General features: G+C 36.1%; 1 protein-coding gene across 8 annotated transcripts in view; it reads left to right on the plus strand.

The window, feature by feature from the left end:
- obscnb (obscurin, cytoskeletal calmodulin and titin-interacting RhoGEF b) overlaps window positions 1-14630 on the plus strand; it is a 571330-nt gene that overhangs the window by 286887 nt on the left and 269813 nt on the right. For all 8 annotated transcript variants that reach the window (XM_039753252.1, XM_039753258.1, XM_039753256.1 and 5 more), the window contains one exon: window positions 10779-11045. In XM_039753252.1, coding sequence (XP_039609186.1) covers window positions 10779-11045 — 267 coding nt within the window. The remainder of the gene's footprint in view (window positions 1-10778; window positions 11046-14630) is intronic.

The following is a 14630-nucleotide window of genomic DNA, read 5'->3' on the forward strand; positions in this document are numbered from 1 at the left end:
CCCAGTGCCTCTGCACCGTTCCCCCAACTGTCCAGGCCACACAAGTCCAATGCCTTTCTCCTGGCCGCCTCCCGTCCTCTCTCCAGCTCTGTCCTCTTCCACCCGACATCCACTGCTGAATGGAGGGAGACGGCCCCTTATATGAGAACCCGGATGGGCTCCAGCTGCTTCCCGGCAATCCGTCATAGCCACACCCCAGTGTGGCGGAAGTGCCGGCTGCGCACCCGAAGCCGTCCGGTGTCCCCTGTCGTCTTCCCCCCAGCACTTCCTGTTGTGGTGGAAGTGCTGGGCTCCAGGGATATGCAGGCATTGGGGCGCCACCTGGCGGTGGCCACGGGTCCCTACAGGGCTGGGCTTCCAAGCCCTTTACCCGAGGCCCCCTACATAACCAGGACGGACGCCCCCTCACGATCTGGAGGAGGCACAAGCCCTCCTCCGGTCGTCCTGGGCGTCCCGGCCAGACCACACCACTTACAACTCATTTTGCGCCCTGGTTAAAGGACACTGCGGCTGTAGATCTTATATTCTTTTCCTCCTTTTTAAATAAAAAGAATCGTGGACTCATTGATGCCGTAATGGCATCCTGCAGCGGTGTAGCTGTTCCCTTTCTTCAACATATACAAAACTTTTACCTTTTCGGCAATCGCTTGCATCTTCCGTTGGCGGTTGGGCACGGCCCCTGAAGCAGTAGCAGGAGCAGATCGTTTTGGAGCCATAATGAAGAGTTTAAACTATGCACAAAGATAAACACAAAAGTTAACTCTTCACACAGCGAAACACTTGGATGCTGAATGAGCGAGACGAGACTTCCTGATTAACGCAGCGGAATCGAATTTGGCGCTCCATCACTGAGCCAGTCAGCACACAGGAACTTAACTGTGTGCTCTGATTGGGTAACTTCTCAGTCATCCCCCAATAGCGTCCCTTGTATGAAATGAACTTAGCAAACCAACTGAGAAAGCATGTACCAGAAGTAAAAAGACCCATTGTCTGCAAAAACCCGCGAAGCAGCGAAAAATCTGCATTATATACAGTATTTAGATATGCTTACATATAAAATCCACGATAGAGTGAAACCGCAAAAGTCGAAGCGCGATATAGCGAGGGATTACTGTAGATTTCTGTGGCATGTGAGCAGGATCTGTACATTCTGTTCTTATTACTGTTGTTAATGGAAGGGGTTTTAAACTGTCCAACTGAGTCAGTTACCTGTGTTAGAATACATTTGTATTGTTTTTTTATACACTGGTGATAGCAGAGTTGTGAAGAAAGTCAAAGAAACATATGTATCCCCAGATTTCAATAACTGTTTTTTCTTAGAAAAGCAAGAAAAAGGAATTGGCTGTTTGTAGCTGTTTGCATATACAGTAGATGGCACTAGGTCTCATTCTTACCTATTTCTGTTATTCACACACTGTTGTTCAACACATAAATGTTAAATATTAAAACGATTACTTGAATATTAAAAAGCCTTTTAAACCAAGTGATCACTTTTTCATAAAGCATGTGATTTCCATATATTTGGTCTGTACATTATAGGAAAGCAAATTAAGTTGTGCAGCTGCAGAAGCTTGACTAAGCAAATGATACAACTATAATAATTAAAATATTGTATATATGCAAACACAATGCCTAATAATAGACCTTTTTCACCAAAATGCAAACATTTTTAACAGTGTAATTAAATTCAGCTCATTAGGGTTTATTTACAGAGAAATGGCACACTACAGGAAATCCAAAATGTTTTTTTGGGGTAACAATTAGTTGGTACCAGCTTTCTTTAATTTTTTAAATGCACTGTCACTTAGAGATCGTCTTGTATTCATGGCATTTGTTTTTCTGTGTGTCCCTGTTTCTTGCAAGGAGGTAGCTTGGTCCAAGGTTTTGCAGCTAGGAAAATAAGAGTTTAACTTAACAGTCTGAATATCATGTGTCTTTGCCCTGACTGTACAACTGCTGTCTGTCCCATCTGTTGTGCAACCCCCTAATGTTCTATTGTCACATTGCAAAATCCATTCCAGGATGTCCAGGCCTCTGAAAGGGTCTTTTGCTCCTTTGTGGTATTTGCCTTTCCATGACAGCATTCATATATGTTCATTTATTGTTAATGAAGTTTGCTTAAAATTTTTCTTCATTATTGTCTGCTGCCCTCTACTAACTTGATTCTGACGGGGCTATCCCAAGATGAGTACATCTTTTATTTGTGGATCTTTATTTAAACCTCTGCGTTTCTTTCTATCTGTGCCCAATGATCACTTGATTTTTGTATGTTCTGTTACTGTTTTCTATTTGTTAGCTTGTGCATGTGCACTAGACATATTTTCTGAAAAGAGTGCTATTTAAGAATATAATTAATTACAGTCAAATGATTATTTGCTGGTGTTCAATATCTCAGCATTATTTGTAAAAACTGTTGTTCAAATTGTGCCTAGTAAATACCTATCAAATACAATATGACAAGTACCTCAATGAAATTGTAAGAGAAAGCAAAAGAGAGTGATATTAAGAGATGTGCATTAAATGTACATTATTGTATTTTAGACCATTTTAAAAATTCAAGAAGCCCACATGATTCACAAGAATCCCCAAGTTTAACTTCAGTACGGCATCAAACACTGGGTAACATCACTGATAATACCTCAATATTGTCCATTCCGGGTCCAGTTTGTTTGCTTTTTTCCTCAAGAAATATATCAGTACATAGCCTGTCAAAGATGGATGAGACAGTATGGGATCAATGATCATTACTAATTACCTGTATTAAAGTACAAGGTTACTCCATTATTTATGGGCAGCTTTAAATAACAACACTGAGAGTAGCATTTTAGTCTGATATATGTTGTAATAGAGAACAAAAAGTTAATGATATCTTTCCATTTTCAGTTAAGAATGATTTTTTCTGTCTATTTAATTCTAAAACTAGGGGGCTTCACTTGCCAACCCCCGTTTTTATTTTTCAGGATACACACTTATAAGATATTTTTTTCTTTGAATTGTTGCTATTTCATTTGTATCACTTTTATTTCAGAACTTCTGTAAAAACAATATTTTTAATGTTTTGTGTCCCAATGTGCTGAATATTTTTAATGAGGTTAGTGAGACATGTGTTTAATGACTTTGTACCATAATTCAGGATAGGTTTCTCTGTTTGGAATTTCAGCACAGACAAAACAATCTTCATTTTTTTTTGCAAAGTAATCAATAAATGCATGTTAGGTAAACTCTGTTTTTGAAATTCTCTTGACTTAAACTTCAAAGCCTTACAATATTTACATACTTGTGACATATCACCTGTGTCCATATATTCAAATTTCTATTCGCCTTTTCATTATTTCTCCGAGTAATAATTTCTCTTTCTTTGCACTAATGCAATGTTTACTTTCTTTGTTTTGACCTTGTCGCTCTTTTCTGCTTTCATATTCTGTATCTTGCTCTACATGTGTTTCTACGAGTCTTTTGAATTCCAGTTTTCATTATCTCTAGCCTGCTCTGCATGTGTTTGGCCCCCTTGTTTTTTAACCTCTATGACGTTTTACTTTGTTTTCTACTCTTTGTCTTTTATTTCTGACCTCGCTTTATCCAGCTTTTGTTTCAATGACACCTGGTCCGTGGTGATTACTTTCCCTTTGTCAAGTAATAATTTCGGTTTGTTTACGCTACTGAGATCTTTACTTTCTTTTTTTTTTTACACTTTCTTATTTTCCTACTTTCATATTCTTTGTTCTTTCTCCGCACGTGTATCATACCAATTTTTTTTTTTTGAGCCTTTCGAATTCCACCGCTTTCATAATCTCTAACCTGCTCTGCATGTATATAGCACCAATGTCCGGATTGGACGTGCTTTTTTTTCAATTACACTTGTTCCGGGCTGATAATTACTTTCCTTATTTTCTGAATTTGCACGTAGATTATTCTTTTTTTTTGTCTCTCCAACGCTTTTGAGTCTCTTTTCTCCACGTTGCTTTCTTCTTTGCTTAGTCATCTACATTTCATTTATAACGTATTGTCCTTATATGCTTTATATGTGCTGAGAGCCCTGGATCTGCGTGTGCTCAAAGCCAAAACACGACTGAGACTGTTGCTGCTTGTTCTCTTATTTGATACTAGTGACTGGGAGCCCGAACGAATTGGGATACAAATTCTTTTTTTTTTTTTTTGAAGATTTATTAATTTTATTGCAATCATTCCATACTAATCAATCAATTTTTACAAAAACTAAAATTGAGTTAAGAACAAGTTGACCCCCACCCCTGAGAGAGAGAGCAAGGCAAATTGCATAAGATTTAAGGCTTGTAAACATACCTAATTTAATAAGTTTGATAAGCTAATAGAGATGAATGCGGAAAACAAAGAAATACAGAAATAATTGCTTCCTCTGTGCTTTAAGAACTTATTTTAAAATATTACTGATTAGATCATGCTATGTTTTAAAAAAAGTCTGTACAGATCCTTTAACTGAGCATTTGATTTTTTCCAATTTCAAATAGTATAAAACATCGGTTTCCCACTGAGTTAAAAGAGAGAGTTTGGGTTCTTCCAGTTTATCAGAATAAGTCTGCGTGCCAAAAGTGTAGTGAATGCAATCACAATTTGTCTTTCTCCACTTTAAACCCATCTGGAAGAACCCCAAACACAGCTGTTAATGGGTTAGGAGGGATTGTGAGACCAAGGCTGTCTGAAAGGTAATTAAAAATTTTGGTCCAGAATAATGATAATTTGGTGCAGGCCAGAACATGTGGCCCAGTGAGGCTGGGACTTGATTGCAGAGTTCGCATGCCCTGGAAACATTTTGGAGTTTTAGACAAGATAGATGTGCTTGATACATAATTTTGAGTTGTATAATTGTATGCTTTGTGCATATGGAGCTCGAGTGAATTCCCTGCATTGCTACTTTCCACTCCTTTTCTGATATATTAATTGAGAGATCTTTTTCCCAGTGTCCTCTTGGATCTTTGAAAGGGAGGGATTGTAAAATGATTTTATATATTGTAGAGATGGTGTCTAAGTCCTTGAGATTGAGCAATATTTTTCCAGCATGGATGAGGGTGCAAGATGAGGAAAATCTGGAAGGTTCTGTTTAACAAAGTTCCTGATTTGAAGATAGTGAAAGAAACGTGTAGCTGGAATGTTAAATTTGGAATGTAATTGTTCATAGGATGCAAAGACGTTGTCTATATAAAGATCTCTAAGCAAGTTAATTCCAAATTTTTCCAGATATTAAAAACTGCATATGTTTGTGAAGGTTGAAAGAGGTGGTTCTCTTGCAGAGGTGCCACAGATAAAAGCTTCTCCATCTTAAAATGCTTTCTACATTGGTTCCAGATTCTAAGTGAGTGAAGCACAATTGGGTTATTAGTATATTGCCGATAAATTGAGTTTATTGGGGCACAGAGCAAGGAATATAAAGAAGTACTGCAGGATTTTACTTTTATTGTGAACCAAGCCTGTGTATGTTCTTCTATTTGTGTCCAGGTTTTTATGCTGTATATTTGCTGCCCAGTAATAAAACTGGAAGTTAGGTAGAGCCATGCCGCCTTCTGCCTTTTGTCTTTGTAGGGTCGCTCTTTGATGCGTGGATGTTTTGAGTTCCAAATAAATGAGGTTATTGTTGAATCTAATTGCTTAAAAATGATTTATTAATGTATATTGGATGTTTTGAAATAAAAAGGAGCTTAGGAAGAATATTCATCTTAACAGTGTTAATTCTTCCAGCTAGTGTGAGATGAAGGGTTGACCATCTATGCAAGACTTGATTAATTTTTTCCATGCAGATGAAATTTTGTTGATAAAGACCTATATGTTTACTTGTGATGTTTACCCCTAGGTATTTAAACTGTTCTGCAATGATAAAAGGTAGGTATCTAATCTAATATTATATGCTTGAGAATTCACTGGAAAGAGTACACTTTTATTCAGATTAATTCTGAGACCAGAGATCTTTTGAAATTCTGTGAGTGCTGTTAAGACTGCAGGCACAGAATTTTCTGGGTCTGATATATACAGTACCATATCATCTGCATATAATGAGATTTTCTGTTCCAGTCCTTCTCTGCTAATCCCCTTTATCTGATCAGTATTTCGACAATGTATTGCCAGTGGTTCAATGGCAATGCAAACAGCAGCGTGACAAGGGCATCCTTGTCTAGTGCCACGTTCTAGTTTAAAGTAGTCTGAGCAAATGTTGTTGATGCAAACTGAAGCTTCTGGGTTGGTATACAGTAATTTAATCCATGCACAAATGTTCGGGCCAAACCCAAACTTCTCCAATGTAGTAAAAAGGTATTTCCATTCAATCATGTCAAATGCTTTTTCTGCATCCAATGATAATAATATTTCTGGGGTGTTTGATTTAGTTGGTGAGTATATTACATTAAACAGGCGTCGAAGATTTGAAGATAAATGTCGGCCCCTAATAAATCCAGTTTGGTCTTGTGATATTACGAGGGAGCACTTTCTCCATCCTTCTAGCTATGATTTTGGAGAGTATTTTAACGTCATTATTCAGAAGTGAAATTGGTCTGTATGATGCACATTGTAATAAGTCCTTATTTTGTTTTGGAAAACAGTGATTAGTGCTTGGTGAAAGGTTTGAGGAAGAATTGGTTATCTCTGGCTTCTGTAAATGTTGCTAATAGGAGGGGAGCTAGCTGAGCGGAGAATTTCTTGTAAAATTCTGCAGGCTAGCCATCAGTGCCTGCTGCTTTCCCGCCTTGAAGTGACTTTATAGCATCTAGTAATTCTGATAATGCCAGAGGTTTATCTATTTGTGGTATCTGTAATGTATCCAGAAATGCATTCGATTGTGTATTGTCTTCTTTAAACTCAGTAGTATATAGGGATTTATAGTAGTCTCTGAAAGTGTGCATTATATTTTTGTGGTCGATGATTTTGTCTCCGTTCGTGTTGGTGAGATTGCGTTGCGCACTTCTTGCTTGTGAATTTGTTGAGCTAAAAGCTTATTAGCTTTCTCTCCATGTTCATAGTAATGATGTCTGGATTTATAAATTAGTTGTTCAGTTTCTTTAGTTGTCAAGAGGTTTAGTTCTGAATGTAGAGCCTGCCTTTTCTATGTAGAGTCTCGCTTGGTAGTCTGGCATGTTCTTCATCTATTCTAGTAATTTCGCTTTTTATCTCTGCTATCTTCTTCGTTTCTAATTTATTTCTGTGGGAAAGATATGAAATAATCTGTCCTCTTAAGAAGGCCTTAAGAGTTTCCCAGAGCATTCCTGCAGGAAGAAACTGATTTATTTGGATATAAATTCTGTACAATTCTCGTCTGCTAATAGAAGTGGGTTGAGACGCCATCTGTGGGGTGAGTGTATGGGGCTTAGTAATTTTAGCTCCAAGATCATAGGTGCATGGTCAGAAATAACAATAGCATCGTATTTGCAAGATTTAATCATAGGCAAGAAGTTATTGTCTATAAAGAAGTAATCAATCCTTGAGTAGCAATGATGTACTGGTGAGTAGAAAGAATATGTTCTTGAATTTGGGTTTAAAAACCTCCAGGGTTCTGATAAGTTGTGATCAATTATAAACTTTGTAATTATCTTTGCGGTGTTAGATGCCATTCCCCCTGTGGAGGAAGTCCTATCTAAAGTCCCCAGCCATTATAACTTTATGAGTGTTCAGATTGGGAATGGATGCAAATAAATTTTGTATAAATTCCTTATTATCAACATTAGGTGCATAAACATTTATCAGAATCATTTTACAGTTAGATAAGTCTCCCATGACCATTACATATCTCCCTTCAGGATCCAATACTACATCTGATGCTACAAATGGTACTGTTCTATGTATGAGAATTCCCACACCTCTAGTTTTCTTCGTAAAACTAGAATGGAACATTTGGCCCGTCTAGTCTTTTTGCAGCCAGAACTGATCCTTGCTTAGTAAGTGGGTCTCCTGTAAAAATACTATTTTAGCTACAAATTCTATGTTTGTGAAATCCATACTTTCTCTGCAAAGAATTATTTGTTTTGTTAAGTCCTTGAAATGATTTTGTTATCATGGCACTGATTTGTGCTTAAAATAGACCTTTTCGGCTGATGTAATGAAGAACTTCCTGTTTAAATGGGGCTGCAAGACGTGAACTCAGCTCTTCGTCACACCTCATTTGATTTTTTCCGGCAAACAAATATTCAAAACAAACTGTATTATATGACTCTAATCAGAGTGGGAGTAATAATTATGTTGGCGTGGTCATTTTAGATCTGAAATCGGCTAAAATTTAAACAATGACCGTTGGTAATACCCAGCCGTCATTGCTCAGTTTGCCAACAGATGTCAGAAGGACGGATGCCAAAACCGAACTGCCCAAAGATAGATTTCAACATACCAAGCAAATGGCGATACGTTCTAAATTACTTACGGTTCCGGAGCTGTCGAAGGGTTTAAGTCACTCGACGATGTTAGTCCTGGAAAGTACGCCCTACCAAAGCAATGTTCCTAAAACCAACCAAACTTACTGTTATCTGCTCGAACCAACACCGACTTACTATAGTCGGCCGTCCAGCAGCGTTACTGAAGCATTTGAACATTCTTAGCCAATCATGCAATACTGCGTCCGCATTTGCCATGTTATGTTCTAACTATAGAGGCAGAGTCCCATTGCATGGTTCTAACTTGTATTGAGTCGAGGTATTGATACAAACACTGTACATACGGATAATATCAAATTATACATAAGGATTGGTTCTAAGTAGGGTGTGTTTTGCAAGAATCTCATGTTCTACGTCATTGTGAGACGGTCCTGGGTCAATCTCTTGGCACAAAGTCTTGTTTTTAAGGTCCCCGTGAGACGCTCCGTGGCCAATCTCTTTAGTCTCGCGAGTCTTTTAAGTATCTTCCGTGATCTAATAAGATCACGTCTCATCGCCCTACTGTTTCTCTTCAGGATTTTTTTTTATAATATAGAGACATAAAAAATTCAATAATAATGCAGTTCTTTTATGTTAAGTTTTTCAATTGTTGTACATGTTCAGTTTTATTTGCATTTAGGATTTAGTTGCATTTTTTGTGTGATTTAACATAAGGGTAACTTTTGTAAAAAAATATATATATATATATATATATATATATATATATATATATATATATATATATATATATATATATATATATATATATTGTGAGATTCAAAGTTGTTATCACTTTTAGGTCATGCTGAAAAACATACTTATTGTCCTGAATTTCAGCTCTCTATTTTAGCCTTGTTGAACTGTGACAATTTTGAGATTTTCTTATAGTCTTTGGGGTTCTATATTTAGTATTTATTAAAGAGGAAACAGACTATATATATATGTAAGGTTTAAATCCATTTTCATTTTTTAAAATATCAGAAGCTCACCAGATATTAAAGGAAATGACAATTATGCAGTGTGGTAGTAAACCTATTTCTAGTTCCTTTCATCAAAAATTCAACATTTAGTTATATGACAATTTTGAGATTTTCTTATAGTCTTTGGGGTTCTATATTTAGTATTTATTAAAGAGGAAACAGACTATATATATATGTAAGGTTTAAATCCATTTTCATTTTTTAAAATATCAGAAGCTCACCAGATATTAAAGGAAATGACAATTATGCAGTGTGGTAGTAAACCTATTTCTAGTTCCTTTCATCAAAAATTCAACATTTTGTTATCACACAGCCCTACCATTTATTTTTAAATAAGAGCTTTGTATTGGAATAGAAACATACAATATGAAAAATACATGTTCAGAGCTCACAATACTGAGCTATGAATTAAACAACATACAGTATATAAAATAGGAGTGTCTGCTACATGCAAGTGAAATTAGAACTGTATGACCTAATACTGATTAACTAAAGCTATCGCTCAGGACCACCTGAACTTTAATCATTTGGCACTATAACCTTCTTAAACAAATCATATAACTCAAGACTGCATGGCATTTATTTAAACTTACATCTCAAAATCTACCTAAATGCTTAAACAAGCTGTAATTCTACCTGTTGAAATCTTTATTTGATATTTTGTATCTTTTAACCATGCTAGATATTTTCTTAAACTTTGAATCTTTTACTGATCTGAATCTTTTATCTTTTACTTAATCTCTTTGGATTGTGCAAAATGAAATTTATACATTTAATGGGTAATTAGGATCCAAATGGACATGAAGCCTATACAACTCCAGGCACCTCACACCCAGATAAAGAGATTTGAGCTGGTAGAACTTTAGCTGCGTCAGTGGGAGGATGGGATAGCAGGCTGCTTGTGCTGATTAACACATTTGCAAAGCAAAGATGCTGATGGAGAAGTGCAAAAGAATTTAAGGTGGCCCAGGATTATGGCTTTTTTCATAGGCTTTAGGGATTCTAGTGTTAAGGAAGTATACAGATGTTGAATGATATAATCATTGAGTAGGCTAAATTCCATAGGCACGTAGATCTTGATTATACTCTTTCCTATAGTTTGCTTTGACATATGGAAATTCTTTTAAAATTTGGTTATAATCAAAGCTTAAATATATAATGTACTGTGTTTCTCATTCTCAACTTTAGCTGTGTTGGACTGTGAACATATCTTCTATGTGTTTGTGATGTTTTGCATATATAAACTGAAAGAAAATCGTTGTGCAAATTTTGAGTCAATTTGGCTCTTTAAAATGTAAGGAGTTTGCAATTTTTAATGTATTTCATGTTTCAAGTCTAGCATGTGTCATGTCAAAGTAACTGGAAGTTATGCAATATGGAAGTAACAGAGTTTCTAATATCTGTGCTATCAAAATATTTTTTTGCCATCAAACAGCTTTGCCAGTTCTTTTTAAACAAGAGCTTAAGGACCAGGAAGCCCAGGAAGGTGACAAGCTTGTCTTGCACTGTGAGCTGTCTAAACCTAATGCTTCTGTGAAGTGGAAGAAAGGGGATGTCATTCTGCAAGACTCCAAAAAGTTCCAAATGAAAAGCAAAGGCAATATTGAAGAGTTAGTCATTGATAAGCTAGAACTTGAAGATGCTGCAGTGTATACATGTGATATTGGAGATAAACAGTCTTCAGCTCAAATCACCATTAAAGGTAGGAAAAATATAGGGGTGTGTTTTAAGCTACAAGATGATAAAGCAAACCATCCATCCTCAGACCTATTTAGTCTAAATCAAAGTCACAGGAAATGGAAAACTTTACTGACAGTAAAGTAACCTGCACATGTTTGTGTTACAGTGCTGGTCAAATCCAATGTGGAGTCCTAGACAAGTTTCAACACTCATGCGGTGCCAAAATAATAAAAAATAAAAACACCATACTAAAATAAATGCACAAACAACAATAACAAAAACACAGATGGTTTAATTTATTGTAATAAACAAAAGTAATGGCAAGCTAACCATGTGCAAAGGGCACACAAGGTAATTATAAGTAATAATAATAATAATACACATCTTAAACAAGTGATTTGAAGCAAATTCTCAATTAAAAATTTATAAATGTAAGGACAAATTAAAGAACACAAATATGTCTTGAACTATGTACCTCCTACATTGTTTCACTTAAACTTAACACAATTAGTTTTCAACTGACATTTACAAAATTCAAGAACAGACAAGGCATTTTCCTGGACAGCTGAGGAAGATATGTTTGCTGAGGGTGACTCTAGATATGGTAGAAGGGCATCTAAAATGACATTAATGACAGTGCTATAAAATACATCTACAGTAAGTAGTAGGCTATATGCTATAGTATATGGATTCTGATTTAGCCAACTGCAGCACTTTCAGCGCTGATATCAAAATCGTCTAGCTATGACGTATTTCACCTGATCACTTCAAGACATGCCTGGGCTTCGGAATAATGACACAAGTCATATTATTCAAACACTGTGTCAAATGTCAGGAGCTAAAAAGAAGGGCTTTAATCTATATGTTTCAAGCTATATCCATAACTACGAAGGTAAGATCTAGACATATTAAAAAGATATTTCTACTATGAACTTACATGGGACAAATATGTGATTACTTTAGGCTTCTTTAATTATAGAATTTGTTTTAGTAATTGTGTCCTGCAAGGGGTGCATCAGCCACCCAAACCTGGCACAAGCAGACACCACCACGCACAAGTTTCTCCATACAGCACATTTATATTTGGTGGGGAACTGCTTTTCTTTTGTTCCCCATGGCAGCATAGTACAATTTAAACACAGTACTTTCACTTTGCAACAAAAAAATCACAATACATATCTTCCAATTTTTTGTCCATATCTACAGGTATTGCCCTGGCACTTATTTGTGCTTGATCATACTTTAAGGTTATTGCAGTCATCTTATTATTTACCAAGCTCAGTGTTCTTACCTTTCCCTCCATTAACTCTCATGGTACCTTGTCAAAAGCCTTCACTAGATATATAAATGCATACTACAGCTTCTTTACCTTGATGTGTAGCTTTTAATTATTTCATCACTGAGAGTTAACCAACTTGGCCTAAGCTCCTGAAAAAATATATGAACAACCCACAGGTTGTTTCCATGTGATCTACCACAAGTGGACTTGTGTAGTCCAGGACCAGCCTTTCAAAGGTCTTTATGATTTGAGATGTAAGTGCCACTAGTTTGTAGACATTAGGTGAAGAGGCGCCTGTCTTCTTTGGAACAGAAACAATGCTGAATATTTTCCACAGCAGCAGCACTTTCTGGAGCCTTAGTTACAGGCTGAATTGGTGACAAAGGATACCTCAATGTTTGTCTGCACAGGCTTTAACATTCTGAGAACTAACTTTTTTTGTGTGTAGTTAGTTGTCTCCTCACTTGGTCTACAGCTATGGCCAGCCCATTCTAATGGTTAAAAGCAGACTCATCACTGGCCATTACAGTTAAAGTGGAAGGATTTGTTAATGTAGAAAGGATACTGATCATTGGCAGAAAGATTCAGTGGGAGAGAAAATCTATTAAAATTGGGTCAGGCCATTTGTTTTGTCCACATCTCTTATTCTAAGCAAGATTGGTTTCTATTTTAGTATAGTTTTCTATAGTTGCTGTATGTCCTTCATATCCTCTTTGTCACAATATTTGAATGCACTCTTCTTCTCATTCAAAAGACTTTTAGTTCCTTAGTATTCTAGAGCGTGTTGTTTGGAAAGCAAAGCACTGTGTTTGAGGTTACCACAGTGTTGGTGCACATTTTAATTTAGTATGTGATTCAGTGACCAATTCCCTCAGTATCAGCCCCATGAAACTTATATGTCATTTCCCAGTCAGTCATTTGGACACAGTCAGTCAATCGCATCTCAGCACCCAGACTCAATTTCTTCACTATCCTGGTGGTAGCAGGTTGCTGTGTAATAACAGGCTTGTAGCTGAAAATAACATGAATCAGATTGTGGTCTGATCTGCCAACAGGTTCCAGACATTTACACTTAAAGTCATCTTATAGAATAGGTCCATCTTGTTATTTCTTATTGTGCAACATGTCAGAAACTGATGGATGTTTGTCATATTTACTTCTAAGCATATACGTTCACTGATTCTCACTGAATATCATCCTGGGATTATTTAGTATTTTTCTTAATTTTTTAATCACATTATATTTTCTTTAATCGATATGTTAGCCTTTCCAGTATTTTGCCAGTTCTCAAATTCAGTGGCTTTTACTATTACTTTTATTTAACCACAGTAATTGTCAAAATGTGCAAAAAGCCACAGGTAAATATTAAATATAACCAATGATCATTTATAATATGCAACAGAACCAATTTCAACTGTCACAACAGATCTTATTTTAGCACATAAATATATATCTCTTCACATTTAACTGGAATGTTGTATTTTAAAATTTATAAAATTAAAATATCTTGCTATGACTTAAGTATCAACTAATCTAACTCATTTTTAAAAGAATCATTACTTCATTTTCTGGTATCTGGTCTTATTTTCAAAGTAGTTTTTTTTCACTGCCACCCTTTTTTCCCTTATGTTTAAAAATCTATTTAGATTTAGGTTGAACACTATTTTGTGTATTCATTTTAATGTTTAGTTTTACTTTTTCATATCTTAAATGAGTTACATTAGTTTATATATACATTGCCCACCTGTCATCTTACTGAAAGGCACCCTGTTTAAAAAACACATCTGCTCTAAATCATACTTAGACTGCTTTTATTGATTAAAACTTTACGTGTGTTCATGTTTGACTTAACTTGATTCTCTAGCACCGCCAGTACTAATCCTGAAAGAGCTAAAGGATACAGAAGCAGGAGAGAGCAGCACTGCTATTCTGCATTGTGAGCTCTCTAAACCCAGTGCAGTAGTCGAATGGAAGAAGTGTGGAATTATCCTTCAACCATGTGACAAGTATGAGATGAAACAGGATGGATATGTTGTGAAGTTGCTTGTTCATGATCTGAAATTGGAAGACACTGGTGACTATATCTGTGACATCGAGGGCCAGACAAGCTCAGCATCTTTAGTGGTCAATGGTAGGGGAGATCTAACTTTCTGCCCTATCACATTAGTCAAGGGTTCCTCCATTCCTTCATTAAGTTTCTTATTCATGTAGGTATTCACAACAATGATGGTTAATCATTGTGTCATCTCTCATGTATTCAACAAATGATACACCTCATTTAAATGTGCCCAAATGTAAACTATCTGTCAGTTAACAATGATGGAATAA

The sequence above is a fragment of the Polypterus senegalus genome, chromosome 5 (genome assembly GCF_016835505.1).
Source record: "Polypterus senegalus isolate Bchr_013 chromosome 5, ASM1683550v1, whole genome shotgun sequence".
Lineage (NCBI taxonomy): Eukaryota > Metazoa > Chordata > Cladistia > Polypteriformes > Polypteridae > Polypterus > Polypterus senegalus.